General features: G+C 36.0%; 1 protein-coding gene across 8 annotated transcripts in view; it reads right to left on the bottom strand.

Annotated features, from left to right (window-relative positions):
- The window catches only part of ASH1L (ASH1 like histone lysine methyltransferase), a 217948-nt gene that overhangs the window by 60792 nt on the left and 141046 nt on the right, over positions 1-16110 (bottom strand). For all 8 annotated transcript variants that reach the window (XM_073221363.1, XM_073221362.1, XM_073221361.1 and 5 more), the window contains one exon: positions 2044-2138. In XM_073221363.1, the coding sequence (XP_073077464.1) occupies positions 2044-2138 (95 nt within the window). The remainder of the gene's footprint in view (positions 1-2043; positions 2139-16110) is intronic.

Genomic DNA, 16110 nt, shown 5'->3' with positions numbered 1-16110 from the left:
TGTGCCAGAGATGTGACAGAAGTATTGATCTATCCATTATTTTTCATATCTCCTTTGGAATTAACCAACTCCTTCATTCCCTTGAATAGTTAGTGCTTCATTCCAAGATCTAAGCCAATTTCCTATCCAGGACAAAACCTGTACAACTAAAACATTCATGTTTTCCCTTAAATAGGATCTTTAAATTACTCCTTACTTTCACAGCCTATTTATGATTAGCAGGTTCTAGGAAATAGCTAAAATCTGCTGAGAATCTGTTTCCAACTGCTATGACCTCACTAGTAAAAATAAAAGGCTCTTTTAAAAGGAACTTAAGAAACTAAACTCAGAGGATATGGAACTTACTCATACCTTCATTAAGTAAACACTAGTAGAGCAGTCTAGCGGACACTTAAACCTTGTAACTTTATGTTGCAGTCAAACCATTCTCCAGCCATCCAATACAGAATAATTGAAGCAAACTAATCTTTATTGCAGAACATGTCTACCCCAGCTGCTTTAAATACATTGTTGGTATTGGGCCCTCTGGGGCAGAAAAGGGATTAGATAACCATAACAGACAGAAGAGGCCCATAGATAAGAGGGTTAAGTGAGTCACAGTTGAAGAGAACATATATAGCTTAGGATCAACAGCTACTACAAAAGTAAGTTGTTTCTGAGAAAAAAATTGTCATCTACATTTAATAATTTATCCTAATTTCTCCTCCTTTTCTTTCATTTGTACAACAAATATTTGTTAAACTTCTGTTATGTATTAGGCACTAGGAAATCAAAGGAGAGTAATAAAGATATGATCATGTACTCCCAGAGCTTATATTCTAATGGGGGAGAGAGATTAAAAAATGAATAAATAAATACAGTGATTATGGATTATGGAAAGAAAGAAACAAGGTGCTCTGATACAGAATTAAGAGAGAGGACCTTCTTTGGTGGACAATTAGGAAAAAATTTTTAAAGAAAATGCTATTTAGGCTGATACTGACATTAAATTCATCTTTGAAGGATGATAAGAAACCAAACAGGGGAAGAGTTTGAAGAAGAGATTTTCAGGCAATGGGGATAATAAGCATAATGATCCTCTGGTGGGAAAGTGCTTGGTATGTTCTAGGATCTGAAAGAAGACCAGCAAGACATAATGAAGTAAATAAGGGAGAGATGGGAACAGACAGTTGGGGAACAACAGGATAGTCAGGGAACAGATCATTCTTAAATTTCAGGGTAAGGAGTCAGTAGTTTCCTCTAATAGAAAGTTAATGAAAAGTTCTATGTATAATCTAGTTTTAGTTATAAAATCCTTTCTCTTTACTGTGTGTACAGTGGATTGGCGGGGAGCAAGAATGGAAGTGGGCAGATCTGTCAGAAGGCTATCACAGTAGCCTGAGCAAAAGATAACAGTGGCATGGACTTGAGTCATGGCAAAGGAATTAGGAGGTTAAGTAGGATATATTTCAAGTATGGAAATAACAGAATTTAGAGATGGACTGGATGAGGCACTGAAAGAATATGGGGGGGGGGGTCTAGGATGATGTCTTAGGTAACCTTTATTTACCTGATAAACTCAAAAGCAGGATTCTAGAAGGTACTAATAACCAAATGCTAAGCAAAGCTTTAACATTTTTTCCAAAAATACATATAAAGATAAATCTTGCACAATTTTCAAGCAGATAAATGATCAGGAAAAGTGGTGGGCTCTCTTCCTTTGATTATTACATATCCATAAATCATCTCACTCTTTTTGAACATGGAAAACATTTCAAACTGAACTGATGAATCGTTGGGTTTTCCTAGATGACATACTTAGGGAACTGAATGTTACAGATATACTGTTGTTTATTGAAACTCCAGTGAGTAAGAATTATGTCATTTTGACTCTTAAACAGTAAATAATTTGCAGAATTCTTCAGAGTATGTATTAAATGATAAAAAAAGAGTTTGGCCCCACTGGAGATGTAGAAATAGTAACAAGAACACAAAGAACATTTCACCCAAACTCAAGAAGTACCATCTCTTCATAGCAATATATTGTGTATACTAAGTACTCACCAACATGAATGGGGGCCGGGAATAACCCATATTCATGCTCTCCTGGAGTGTATTCCAGCTTTTCTTTCTTTAATTGGATCAATCGGCTCTTTGGGCTGTTATAAAAGAAAGGAAAACAGTCATAGGCAACGAAATTTTCTCCTGTGGTCAAATATCAGAAAACATATCACATTATCAAGCACATTTGTTTTAACAATGGCTTAAAATACTAAAGGCATATTTTTGGGGGTGAATGATACCAAGTAACTTCATATAATTTTAAAATCTACATTTCTGGAGTTGTCTTTTAGGCATTATATATAAGAAATTAGTATTCTCCACAAGTTGTGCAGAAGAAACTTAAATTCCAGATCTGATCATAACAATTACCTTATTTGGGTAATGACTTACAGTTTATAGAGAACCTTTACATGTTATCATTTGTATCAACCCTGTGAAGTAGGTAAGAGGAAATTTAGCTCTAGTTTACAGATCTGAAAACAGATGCTCTATGAGGTCAAGTGACTTGCCATAATTTTACTAGCTGGCAAGGAGATTTAAGATGAAAACCTCAGTTTCTTGCTCAATTCCTACTCACTATTCTGTATTTTATTCTACAGTGTCTCCCCATAGGCTTACTGCTTCCACTCATCTTACTGGTCTGTGTTCCTATGCAATGAATCTCAAGAGATTTCATAAATATGTAAAAAGAGGGGGGAAAAAAGAAAGAAAGAAAAAAAAGGAGATGAGAAAGAAGAGCTTCTATTCTAAGTGAGCCTCATTTAGTCTCTTCTCATTTTATTTTGGCTTACAGTAAATAAGGCAAGGCTGATCTATATCTTTTCTCTATGAATTACAACATACCTCTATGAATTACAACATACAGCCTTTTAAAAACCAAGTCTAGACTATTAGCTCTTGTAATAAGTAGACATACTAATACATACTTTGATGAGAAAATTAAGGTGCAAAGAAGTTATTTGTAGAGCATGAAGATTTATTCTTTCTAGTGGATCACTTGTTTGTTTATTCAACAATTACTGGGTACTCATTAAACCTAGGTCCTGTTCAAAGTGCTAACAAACAGTGGTGACTAAGATAGCTTACATTCTTCTTGGGTAGAAAGACAATAAAGAAATAAGAAAAACTAAGAAAACAGGGAAAAAAATCAGAAAGTAATAAATGCTAGGCAAATAATCATGATGGTTAGAGAATAACTAGGGAAGGCTTTCCTAGGTAAGCGACTTTTAAACTAAGATGTAAATGTTACTGGGATATCAGTCATGAGAAGATCTGAGAAATGGAGGAAGATCAGACAGAGGAAATATCTGGCATAAGGTCCAAGCTGCAATGAGACTGGAGAACTACAGGAAATGAAAGGAGGCTGAAGTAGTCCAGATGAAGTCAGAAACTAGGTCATGTGAAATTTTTAAGCACTGGTAAGGATTCTGGGAAACAGTTACAAAGAAGGAAAGATACTAGATTGTTCTACTTACCTCTAAAGACCACTTTTTTCATTTAAAAAACTTAATCAAAATAGTGATTGTAAACAGAAAGGTTAATTTTTAAATCCAACTAAAAGTTTTATTTCTTTATCATCAAAGCCAAATAAATCAAGAAAACTGTCTAGAACCATGCACTCTGTATCAAAGAAAATTTGGCCCACAAATATAGATTCAAGATACACCTAACCTAATCTGGCTAAATAAGAAAACATGAAAAGGTTTCATATGCTAAAATAGGAATGGAAGCAAAACTGGTATTTTACCCTGCTACAATTAGAGTAAGCAAGCACATAACAACAGTAGCTAGGGAAGAAAATACTTGGAACACTAAAGTGAACACATACACAAAAAAACCACAAAAAAAATACAGGGTAACCTGTATAGATCTAGTCTCCAAAATAAATGAAACCTTGAATACATCCTCCATTAATTACTGACTGACTCTCCATCCTAGCAAGAACAATTTTATCCTTGATTTTGCATACTTAAGATACTTGATACCACCATGGCTATGATAATGACATGAGCAACTGCTTTCCTATTTCTTGGCCAGGCTTGATTTCATTTCTAATTTTAGGCACAGCTGCTTGTTTCCCTGTTAGTGATAACAACATGGGAATCTCTCTCACTTTTAAAATATCCTGTTCTGGGTGAGCTCTGTTGAGTGGCTGATTGAGAGAGAGAATATGGTTGTCATATAATTGGTCTTGGAGATTCTAAACACTCCCAGCATTGTCTGTGGTATTCATTTGTGTGTTACTATTCAAATCACTCAGGAGAAATATCTTTACATACAGCTTGCCATCACTTACAGTAACCTGAATGGTAAATTTTTGTGATAGGTTTACTTTTGATCTATGGCTAAAGTTGCAAAAGTGAGACTACTAATTCTATGTATATGTGTGTAAATTGTAAATAAAAAACTCTTTTGCTTTTATTATCAAAAGGAGATAATTTGGTGAGGATTTAATAATATGGGTAACTGCTGAACCACTGTGTTATATATTTGAAACCAACATAAGATTGTATACCAATGATATTTTAATTTTAAAAAATCCATTATAAACAAAAACCAACAAAAAAGAAGGTAATTTGCCTTTCATAATGTTCTATTTTTAAATGTAACCCATTCAGCATCTGTGGCTAGCTTTCTCTCTTTGGTGGTTTATTAGTTTAAACAATTCATCATTTGTATGCGATACCAGGGTATCTAATTCAAGCAGGTAAATCTACCATCAGCTGGGGGAAAAAATATTCTTAAGAAATATTTATGAAAAAAAGAACAGGCTAGCATTCCTAATTATCACTGTTAATGGCTATTATGTTTACCTTAAATATTGCCTATAACCATTTCTTGGCTTTAGGCATTTTTAAGTCTTATTTTTAAGTCTTCTCACCTCTAATCTTGGCCACAAGCTCAAAATAAAACTATTAATATGTCTTTAATACTCAAAGCACCTTTGAAGTTTCCTAGGCAACTGCTGAGTCACACCAAAGGCTTATTCCAACACCTTATAAAAGGGGATGAAGGGACTTCTGACAGACTCTAAATTTTAATAAACATACTCCTATTCTAAAAGCTGTCCTGTTTGTCAAACAATATGAGGGGCACCCTGCAAATCAAAAAGAAGTTCAAGACCCCTACACTGTTAAATGTTAAGTAACATTTTATTAATGTGAGTATGTTTTAGCTATTATGTGCTTTTAAGGTTGGAGAAAAGCACACTAACGTTCCTATGCTGGAACAGTAACTGTCAAAAAAACTTTATCCTCTTTATCAAGAAATATTTTTTTCCCTAGGTTTGAATACTCTTGTCAGTTGGTGAAAACCTAAACATACCTCTCTTATTAGATTCATAAGAAGACTCTGGAGAATTGTCAGTGTCTTTGCTTTCTATGTTTTCATTCTCTGAGTAATTTTTGGTTAAATCTTTCTGAATGATTATAAAAAGACTCTACTTCCATTCATTATGATATGATTGGTAATTGTAATAGGTTAACCGAAGCCATTCACTCTTACAATCCACAGGTAGTTTTTGTTTTTTTCATATAGTTGCCTATAAATCTCAGCTGCAAGCAAAACCAGCTGGAAGAAATATCAAAAAGATCTCAGCAAATGACTATCAGTTATTTTTGATTAATTATAGTCCTGGGAATAGAATTATGAGTATATATTTCCCCATATTAGCTAACAGCATCACCTCAGACACCTGTTAGAGTATAGAATGGGAGAGAATACGAATTTCCAGGACATTTCCTTAACCAGGAAACAAATGACCTTCTGAAAGTAGATTGCTTAATTAACTCAAGACCAGCAAAATAAGAATTACCTAGGACTGAACCAATTAATTTAACTGTGGTAAATACTGCATTTTTAATGAGTGTATGATAGACCTTTACTTTCTTCTTAATCTTTGTATAACTCTCAATAGACTATACTTGTACAAATTGGATGAAATACTTTCTAACCAGTATATTGTTTCAAATACCTTAAATTTAGGAAAAAATACCCTCTACAAGTTCTTCAAATAGATTATAAGCTTACAGGAAAACAGTAAAATCTCTGTAAACAACAAAAAAAATACAAACTGACCTAACCTAGACAATTATTTGGAGTATTTTATTTATATATATGCATATATATAAAACATAAAATGCATTTTTATGTTCTGATTTAGTAAAAAAAAACAATTTTTTACTTCCTAAGTAGGGAAAAACCCAGTACTTCCCTACTGTGAGTTTCTTTCCTCTGTGTCTCCTTTTTTTTTTTTTCAACAGTGTAGCAAGGCTTTAACGGCAGTATTGCAAGGTGGGTGTCTGGTGAGCAGGCACACTCAGGGGGTTACAAGAAGCAGTTTATGCCTTAGCACATGAGTCCCTCCCCTGGTTCCTCACAGGCTGAGTAGTGCAGGGTTCACACTCTTTCTTGGATATTGCCTAAGCAAGTTATATCCATATTAGGCTTTCTGTATATTTGTCTTAATTTTATTGGCTGGTTCAAAACTTTTATTTCCCCGAATACACACAGCACATTCTTTCTCAGTTTCCTATCCCCTCCCAGCCCAAGCAACTTCCTGGAATGTACTTCGCCATGTGGGCTTTTATTTTTTTTATTAAGGTATTATTGATATACATTCTTATGAAGGATTCACATGAACACTGTGATTACTACATTCATCCATATTATCAAGTCCCCTCCATAGCTCATTGAAGTCACTGCCCATCAGTGTAGGAAGATGCCAGAGAGTCACTTCACTACTTCTCTTCTTGGTGCTACAGTCTTCCCTGTGACGCCCCCCTCCCCGCACCATGTGTACTAATCATAATATCCCTCAATCCCTTTCTCCCTCCCTCCCCACCCACCCCCACCCCTCCCCTTTGGTAACCATTAGTCCCTTCTTGAAGTCTGTGAGTCCGCTGCTATTTTTTTCCTTCAGTTTTGCTTCACTGTTATACTCCACAAATGAGGGAAATCATTTGGTACTTGTCTTTCTCTGCCTGGCTTATTTCACTGAGCATAATACCCTCTAGCTCCATCCATGTTGTTGCAAATGGAAGGATCTGTTTTCTTCTTATGGCTGAATAGCATTCCATAGTGTATATACACCATATCTTCTTTATCCATTCATTTATTGACGGACACTTAGGTTGCTTCCATATGTTGGCTATTGTAAATAGTGCTGCGATAAACATAGGGGTGCATATGTCTTTTTCAATCTCAGAACTTTTCTTTGGGTAAATTCCTAGAAGTGGAATTCCCAGGTCAAATGGTATTCCTATTTTTAATTTTTGGAGGAACCTCCATATTGCTTTCCACAATGGTTGAACTAGTTTACATTCCCACCAGCAGTGTAGGAGGGTTCCCCTTTCTTCGCATCCTTGCCAGCATTTGTTGTTCCTAGTCTTTCTGATGTTGGCCATCCTAACTGGTGTGAGGTGATATCTCTTGGTGAATTTATTTTGCATTTCCCTGATAATTAGCAATGTGGAGTATCTTTCCATGTGCCTGTTGGCTATCTCAATTTCTTCTTTGGAGAAGTGTCTGTTCATATCCTTCACCTATTTTTTAATAGGGTTATTTGCTTTTTGGGTGTCGAGGTGTGTGAGTTCTTTATATATTTTGGATGTTAATCCCTTGCCAGACATGTCTTTTACAAATATATTCTCCCATACTGTAGGATATACCTTTTTGTTCTGCTGCTGGTGTCCTTTGCTGTACAGAAGTTTTTAGCATGCTGTGGTCCCATTTGCTCATTTTTTATTTTGTTTCCCTTGCCAGAGGAGATGTGTTCAGGAAAAAGTTGCTCATATTTATATTCGAAAGATTTTTGCCTATGTTTTCTTCTAAGAGTTTTATGGTTTCATGACTTACATTCATGTCTTTGATCCATTTGAGTCTACTTTTGTGTATGGGGTTAGATAATAATCCAGTTTCATTCTCTTGTGTAGCTCTCCAGTTATGCCAACACCAGTTGTTGAAGAGGCTGTCATTTCCCCATTTCATATCCATGGCTCCTTTATTGTATATTAATTGACCATATATACTTGGGTTTATATCTGGGCTCTCTATTGTTCCACTGACCTATGGGTTCTGTTATTGTGCCAGTACCAAACTGTCTTGATTAGTATGGCTTTGTAGTAGAGCTTGAAGTCAGGGAGTGTAATTCCCCCAGCTTTATTCTTCTTTCTCAGGATTGCTTTGGCTATTTGGGATCTTTTGTGGTCCCATATGAATTTTTGAACTATTTGCTTTAGTTCATTGAAGAATGCTGTTGGTATTTTGATAGGGATTGCACTGAATCTGTAGATTGCTTTAGGCAGGATGGCCATTTTGACATTGTTAGTTTTTCCTATCCATGAGCATGGATGTATTTCCATTTATTGGTATCTTCTTTTAATTTCTCTCATGAGTGTCTTGTAGTTTTCAGAGTACAGATCTTTCACTTCCTTGGTTAGGTTTATTCCTAGGTATTTTATTCTTTTTGATGCAATTGTGAATGGAATTGTTTTCTTGATTTCTCTGCTAGTTCATTGTTAGTATACAGGAATGCAACAGATTTCTGTGTATTAATTTTGTATCCTGCAACTTTGCTGAATTCAGTTATTAATTCTAGTAGTTTTGGGGTGGATTCTTTAGGGTTCCATATGTACAATATCATGTCATCTGCAAACAGTGACAGTTTTAACTTCTTCCTTACCAATCTGGATGCCTTTTCTTTGTGTCTGATTGCTGTGGCTAGGACCTCCAGAACTGTTGAATGAAAGTGGGGAGAGTGGACATCCCTGTCTTGTTCCTGATCTTAAAGGAAAAGCTTTCAGCTTCTTGCTTTTAAGAATAATGTTGGCTGTGGGTTTGTCATATATGACCTTTATTATGTTGAGGTACTTGCCCTTTATACCCATTTTGTTGAGAGTTTTTATCATCAATGGATGTTGAAATCTGTGAATGTTTTTTCAGCATCTATGGAGATGATCATGTGGTTTTTGTCCTTTTTGTTGATGTGGTGATGTTGATGGATTTTCAAATATTGTACCATCCTTGCAACCCTGGAACAAATCCTACTTGATCATGATGGATGATCTTTTTGATCTATTTTTGAATTCAATTTGCTAATATTTTGTTGAGTATTTTTGCATCTATGTTTATCAGGGATACTGGTCTGTCATTTTGTGTTTGTGGTGTTTTTGCCTGGTTTTGGTATTAGAGTGATGCTGACTTCATAGAATGAGTTTGGAAGTATTCCCTCCTCTTCCACTTTTTGGAAAACTTTAAGGAGGATGGGTATTTGGTTTTCGCTAAATGTCTGATTAAATTCAGTGGTGAAGCCATCTGGTCCAGTGATTTTGTTCTTAGGTAGTTTTTTGATTACCAATTCAATTTCATTGCTGGTAATTGGTCTGCTCAGATTTTCTGTTTTTTCCTGGGTCAGCCTGAGAAGGTTGTTTTTCTAGAAAGTTGTTCATTTCTTCTAGGTTATCCAGCTTGTCAGCATATAATTTTTCATAGTATCTTCTAATAATTCTTTGTATTTCTGCGGTGTCCATAGTCATTTTTCCTTTCTCACTTCTGATTCTGTTTATGTGTGCAGATTCTTTTTTTTTTCTTGAAAAGTCTGGCTAGGGGTTTATCTATTTTATTTTCTCGAAGAACCAGCTCTTGCTTTCACTGATTCGATTGTTTTATTCTTCTCAATTTTATTTATTTCTGCTCTGATCTTTATTATGTCCCTCCTTCTACTGACTTTGGGCCTCATTTGTTCTTCTTTTTCTAATTTCATTCATTGTGAGTTTAGACTGTTCATATGCGATTGCTCTTTTTTCCCGAGGTAGGCTTGTATTGTAATATACTTCCTTTCTCAGCAAGGCCTTTGCTGTGTCCCACAGATTTTGCAATGTTGAGTTATTCCCATTTGTCTCCATATATTGCTTGACCTCTGATTTTATTTGGTCATTGATCCATTGATTATTTAGCAGCATGTTGTTAAACATCTATGTGTTTGTGTTTTTTTTGTTTTGCTTTCTTTGCATAATTTATTTCTAGTTTCATACCTTTGTGGCCTGAGAAGGTGGTTGGTACAATTTCAATCCTTTGGAATTTACTTAGGCTCTTTTTGTGGCCTAGTATATAATCTATTCTTGAAAATGTTCCATGTGCACTTGCAAAGAATGTGTATCCTGTTGCTTTTGGGTGGAATGTTCTGTAGATGTCTGTTAGATCCATCTGCTTTAATGTGTTGTCCAGTATCTCTGTCTCCTTATTTTCTGTGTGGTTGTTTTGTCCTTTGGAGTGAGTGATGTGTTGAAGTCTCCTAAAATGAATGCACTGCATTTTATTTCCCCCTTTAAATCTGTTAGTATTTGTTTCACATATGTACGTGATCCTGTTTTGGGTGCACAGATATTTATAATGGTTATATCCTCTTGTTGGACTGACCCCTTTATCATTATGTAATGTCCTTGTCTCTTGTTACTTTCTTTGTTTTGAAGTCTATTTTGTCTGATACAAGTACTGCAACTCCTACTTTTTTCTCCCTATTAGTTGCATGAAATATATTTTTCTATACCTTCACTTTTAGTCTGTGTATGTGTTTGGGTTTGAAGTGAGTCTCTTCTAGGCAGCATAGAGAGGGGTCTTCTTTTTTTTACCCATTCAGTGACTCTATGTCTTTTGATTGGTGCATTCAGACCATTTACATTTAGGGTTATTATCAATAGGTATGTACTTATTGCCATTGCAGGTTTTAGATTTATGGTTACCAAAGGTTCAAGGGTAACTTCCTTACATCTAACAGTCTAATTTAACTTGGTATGCTATTACAAACACAATCTAAAAGTTCTTTTTTTCCCCCTCCTTTTACTTCTTCCTCCATTCTTTGTATATTAGGTATCATATTCTGTACTCTTTGTCTATCCCTTGATTGACTTTGGGGATATTTGATTTGATTTTGTATCTTCTTGGTAATTAATTGGTCTACTTTATTTACTGTGGTCTTATTTCCTCTGGTGATAGCTATTTAGCCTTAGGAACAGTTCCATGTATGGCAGTCCCTCCAAAAAACACTGTAGAGATGATTTGTGGGAAACAAATTTTCTCAGGTTTTGCTTATCTGGAAGACTGTTTAATCCCTCCTCCAAATTTAAATGATAATCTTGCTGGATAGAATATTCTTGGTTGAGGCCCTTCTGCTTCATTACATTAAATATATCATGCCACTTCCTTCTGGCCTGTAAGGTTTCTGTTGAGAAGTCTGATGATTGCCTAATGGGTTTTCCTTTGTATGTAATCTTTTTTCTCTCTCTGGCTGCTTTTAATACTCTGTTGTTATCCTTGATCTTTGCCATTTTAATTATTATATGTTTTGGTGTTGTCTTCTTTGGGTTCCTTGTGTTGGGAGATCTGTGTATCTCCATGGCCTGAGAGACTATCTCCTTCTCCAGATTGGGGAAGTTTTCACCAATTACCTCCTCAAAGACACTTTCTATTCCCTTTTCTCTCTCTTCTTCTTTTGGTACCCCTATAAAGTGAATACTAGTTCTGTTTGGATTGGTCACACAGTTCTCTTACTATTCCTTCATTCCTAGAGATCCTTTTTTCTGTCTCTTCCTTAGCTTCTTTGTATTCCTCTTCTCTAATTTCTATTTAATTTATTGTCTTCTCTACTTCATCTAATCTACTTTTAAATCCCTCCATTGTATGTTTTATTTCAGATACCATATTCTTCAATGTTTGTATCTCATTCCTGAATTCCTCTGAGTTCTTGAATATTTTTCTGTAGCTCCATGAGCATGGTTATGATTTTTATTTTGAAATATCTTTCAACCAAATTGATGAGTACCAGGTTACGTTGACATTTCATATTTGTACATGTCACCCTCTAGCCCTCTAGTGCCCAGAAGCTCTACTCTCTAGAGCTGCTCAGCCCCTGTAGCGGTGGTGGGGGGTTGCAGGTGTGCAGTGCTCGTGGCCTTTTCCTTGAGGTCTGCTGGTTTCTCCAGGTGTAGACAGTCTGCCCCAGCTTTCTTTCCTGTTGCTCTTTTAGGATTTGCTGTATTTGCTATATTTTCATATTATATGTGATTTTGGGAGGAGGTTTCTGTCTCACCTCTCATACCTTCTTTAATCTTCCTCTCCTCTATGTCTCCTTTACTTTTACATATAACACTTTTACTTCTGGTCACAAAATATGTAGAGCTTTTCCCACATCAAGCGATTCTCTCCAACACCAACCATGATCTCTAAGATTTAACTCAATTTCGACACTATTTAGCTGAAGGTAGCGTCAGATCCCACAGGTGAAGGGTTTGGCCTCATAAGCCTGCCCTCCACCACACTTCAGATGGCAATCACAAGCAGTAGGTTCCTAGGTTACCCACAACTTCTTTCCAAATTGGTTTGGCTGTAATTCAGTTTCTCTCTACCCTCTCCCTCAGTTTCAATTACTTTCCTAGAGTGGCTCACAGAACTCAGGGAAATACATTTACCAGCTTATTAAAGGATATGATAAAGGATACAGATGAACATCTGATGGAAGAAATGTGTAGGGCAAGTTATGGGAAGAGGCATTTAGCATCCATGCCCTCTCCACGTGTGCCACTCTCCCCATACCTCCAACTGTTTACCAACCTGGAGGCTCTCTGGACCCTGTACTATTAGGATTTTATGGAGGCTTCCTTACAAAGGCACGGTTAATTACAAGTTTTAGGAGCTCTGTGTTAGGCATGGGGTCAAAGACAAATAGAACATGGGATACCCCTAGTGTTCTTACTACTTAGGAAATTACAGGGCTTTAAGAGCTCTGTGCCAGGAGAAGGGGCAGAGACCAATATATATTTTTTATTTTATCTCACAGTTTCTACACTATTCATGAGCATGTAGTTAATTATGTAGGTTCAATAAAATATATAATTGGAGAAACCAAATTTATAACCATGAAGAATCTCACATAATTTTGTATTAATAATGGAAAAGAAGTATGCTTCATAAGTATAAAATGACACCTATAAAGTCCTCTCAGGACACAGGACTGCTATGTGTTCTATGGCCAATGGAATTCCATTATTTGAAGGGAGTATACAATGTCTGTTCTTGGCAGGTGAGGGAACACTGACAAATTTTGGGATTTTAGAAAAAGAGGATTCTCCTTTAGCTACAGGTCATCCATGTGAAACTTGAAAAAGGTTAAGTTTGAAGGTTTTTGATTCCTATTTTGTTAGGTGACTTGTTAAGGGTAATTAAGATATTTTTGACACATAAAAGTAAGTTAAAACTTTTGTAAAGGCATCCAAGCAAAAGCTGATTCTGAAGCCTTGGAATCATATTGTTCTAGTTGTAGTAACCACATCACAAGGAGATACTTGTGTATGAACATAGTATATTATATTGAATAAAACTGGGCAAGTAAATACCAAATTAATGGTACTGAGCCAGAAAATCACTCAACTAATTTATGTGGTAAAATCTCCACCTTAGAGGCAGAGAATTATCTACCAAGAGGGGCTCTGAAAGTAGAACGAACACCTTGCACGACAGCCATTTTGGATAAGTTATTGACTCTCTGACAATTTTGTCCCTAATTTTTGTAATGCTAATATCTGGAGAGATGTGATGTTATGATCTTTGGGAATATGATAATCATGTGAGAAAACTGCTAGTTTCTTCCATCAATAACAGAAAAATGTAAACTTGGTATTCTTGTGTGTATGTTTCACTGAAATAGCTATGTATTTTTCAAATGAAGACTACTTTTTTTTAAAGCCTGGATTTGCCTGCAAAACTTATTTTTAATGATATTTTTTGTTTTCCTTTGCCTCTAGTCTTCCTAAAGATTAAAGCTCCATTAAGCTTCTTTTCTTTTCTTTTTTTTGTTGGTTGATTATAAAAATGACTCATAGAATAAATTCTAAATACTAATAAGTTAGTTAGACATGGCTGAGAAACAACTTGGGAAAAAACACACAGAGTAGAACATGTACTTAAAAATTTAAGTCATTCATGGTAATGGAGGCAGTTTCCACAGTGTAGGTGGGATCAAAAAGCAAATGAAACCCCTTCCTAGCAACCTCTACTATTAATTTCCAGCTAACAACCACTAAAATTCTGAGTAGGATTCTATAATCTTTGTTACATTAGCTAAAGACAAACTACTGAAACATTAAAACTCAAAACAAAGTCAAGCAAATAAGACTTTTCATCAAAGACGAAATGGACAAAGGTTAGACATAGGAAATCAATTGCAAATTCCTAAATATAAACACTGGAGAGCTAAGAGATCAAAAGGGATACTTGTCATAAAACCATTCATTCAAATTTTGCTTCCAAGTTAGGTCATTCAAATATAAAAACTATGAACTAAAAAACTATATATAGAAATTAATGGTATGTTATAGGATTAGGGAAAAAAATTAGATTTAAGGTGACTGTTAACTAATCAAATATTGTTCTTATACTTCCCTTTGCCTGGATTCAGGAGGAAAAGAAACTTAGCACAGTGTATACCAGAAAATCAGAAGACAGTTTTATTTGGCTATTTCTCATTTCAGTCAGACATTATTTCCATATTAACTTGCAGTAAAATTGGTATGAACAGATGTTTGAGGCCCATCTGTGCTTTCTCTCTTCCAACCTTGAATCAGCCATTACTCCAGGGAGTTCTAGTTCCCTTTAGTGGAAAATGGTAATTAGAAACCAAACTCTATATACTAAATATGCTCTACCAGTGGGATATCACTGCTTCTTGGCTCTTTCAGCTAATAGAGTTGGAGAAAAATGGGAATTTCATATGGTTCAATGACAAATAAATGAACAAATAAATAAATGTATGTAGGGGTTCCAGTTCCAGTTGGAGATAAAGCAAGAATCCTGAATTCACCTTAAACCACAGACACACCAAATCTACAGCTACATATGGAACAATCCCTTCTGAAAGAACCCTGAAACTAGCTAAGCAACTCCTACCCATTGAGTGAATGAGAAAAAACCCATGTTGCAATAGGTAGGAAAGGCTGAGGCACAGTCTCACCAAAAACATCATCCCTGGAATAGAGATGCACAATCAGGAGGGAACTTATAACTCCAAGCATCTCCCCAAGGAACAAAGAGTTTGAACACTACATCTGGCACTCTAATTTTTAAGAGCTGCATGAGAGATGAGCCCCCAAAACATCTAGCACTGAAAGTCAATGGGACTGGGGTCCATGGGACCCACAGGACTATAGCAAAGAGAAACAGTTCTTAAAGGGCTTACGTGGAGTCACCATGGCTAACCCCTCTGGGCACAGTACAGAGGCAGGTGACTGAAACATGCTTAATTTTTCTGGTGAGACAGGCCTATTTTCTTATCCTAAAGCTTTGGTCTGAGGAGCAAGCACTTAATTTAACACACTAGAGGCAGACAATATTCTCTCAGACTGTGGAGGCTTGTGGGTACCATCTTTCGCCTCTCAGACTGTCTCATTCCAGCTCAATGATATCTTCTGGAAAGGACCTTGTATACATGTCAAGAGCCCTGGTTTTTGTGGCTGCCAGCCAGGAAACAATATCTTGATTACTTGCCTCTGATGGCTAGCAAGGCTTTGGTTCATAGGCCCCAGAGGACTGTTAACCAGAAAAACAGTTCTCAACCCGCTACCTCCCCAGGGCACAGCTCAGAGGCAGCGGACAGATTTAAGAAGAATGAAACTGTGCTATCTTTCAACACACACACACAAAAATGGATCACACATTTGAACATAAGGCCTAAAATCATAAAATTCATAGAAGAAAACAAAGGGAGTAGGCTCCTTGATATCAATCTTGGTGATGATACTTTGGGATTCTCACCAGAAGCAAAGGCAACAAAAGCAGAAATAAGTGGGACTACATCTAACTGAAGAGCTTCTGTACTGGAAAAGAAACTATCAACAAAATAAAAAGGCAAGCTACAGAATGGGAGAAAATATCTGCAAATCATATTTGACATATATGACAATCATATTTGTTTGAACTCATACAAATCAATAGCAATAAGACAGTTTGATTAAAAAATGGACAGAGGATTTGAATAGGTCAAAGATGACATTCTGATGGCCAACAGGTACATGAAAA

Source organism: Manis javanica, chromosome 14 (assembly GCF_040802235.1).
Source record: "Manis javanica isolate MJ-LG chromosome 14, MJ_LKY, whole genome shotgun sequence".
In the NCBI taxonomy this organism is placed as follows: domain Eukaryota; kingdom Metazoa; phylum Chordata; class Mammalia; order Pholidota; family Manidae; genus Manis; species Manis javanica.
Note: the sequence above shows the minus strand (reverse complement) of the source record. Positions and strands in the feature narration are given on the sequence as shown.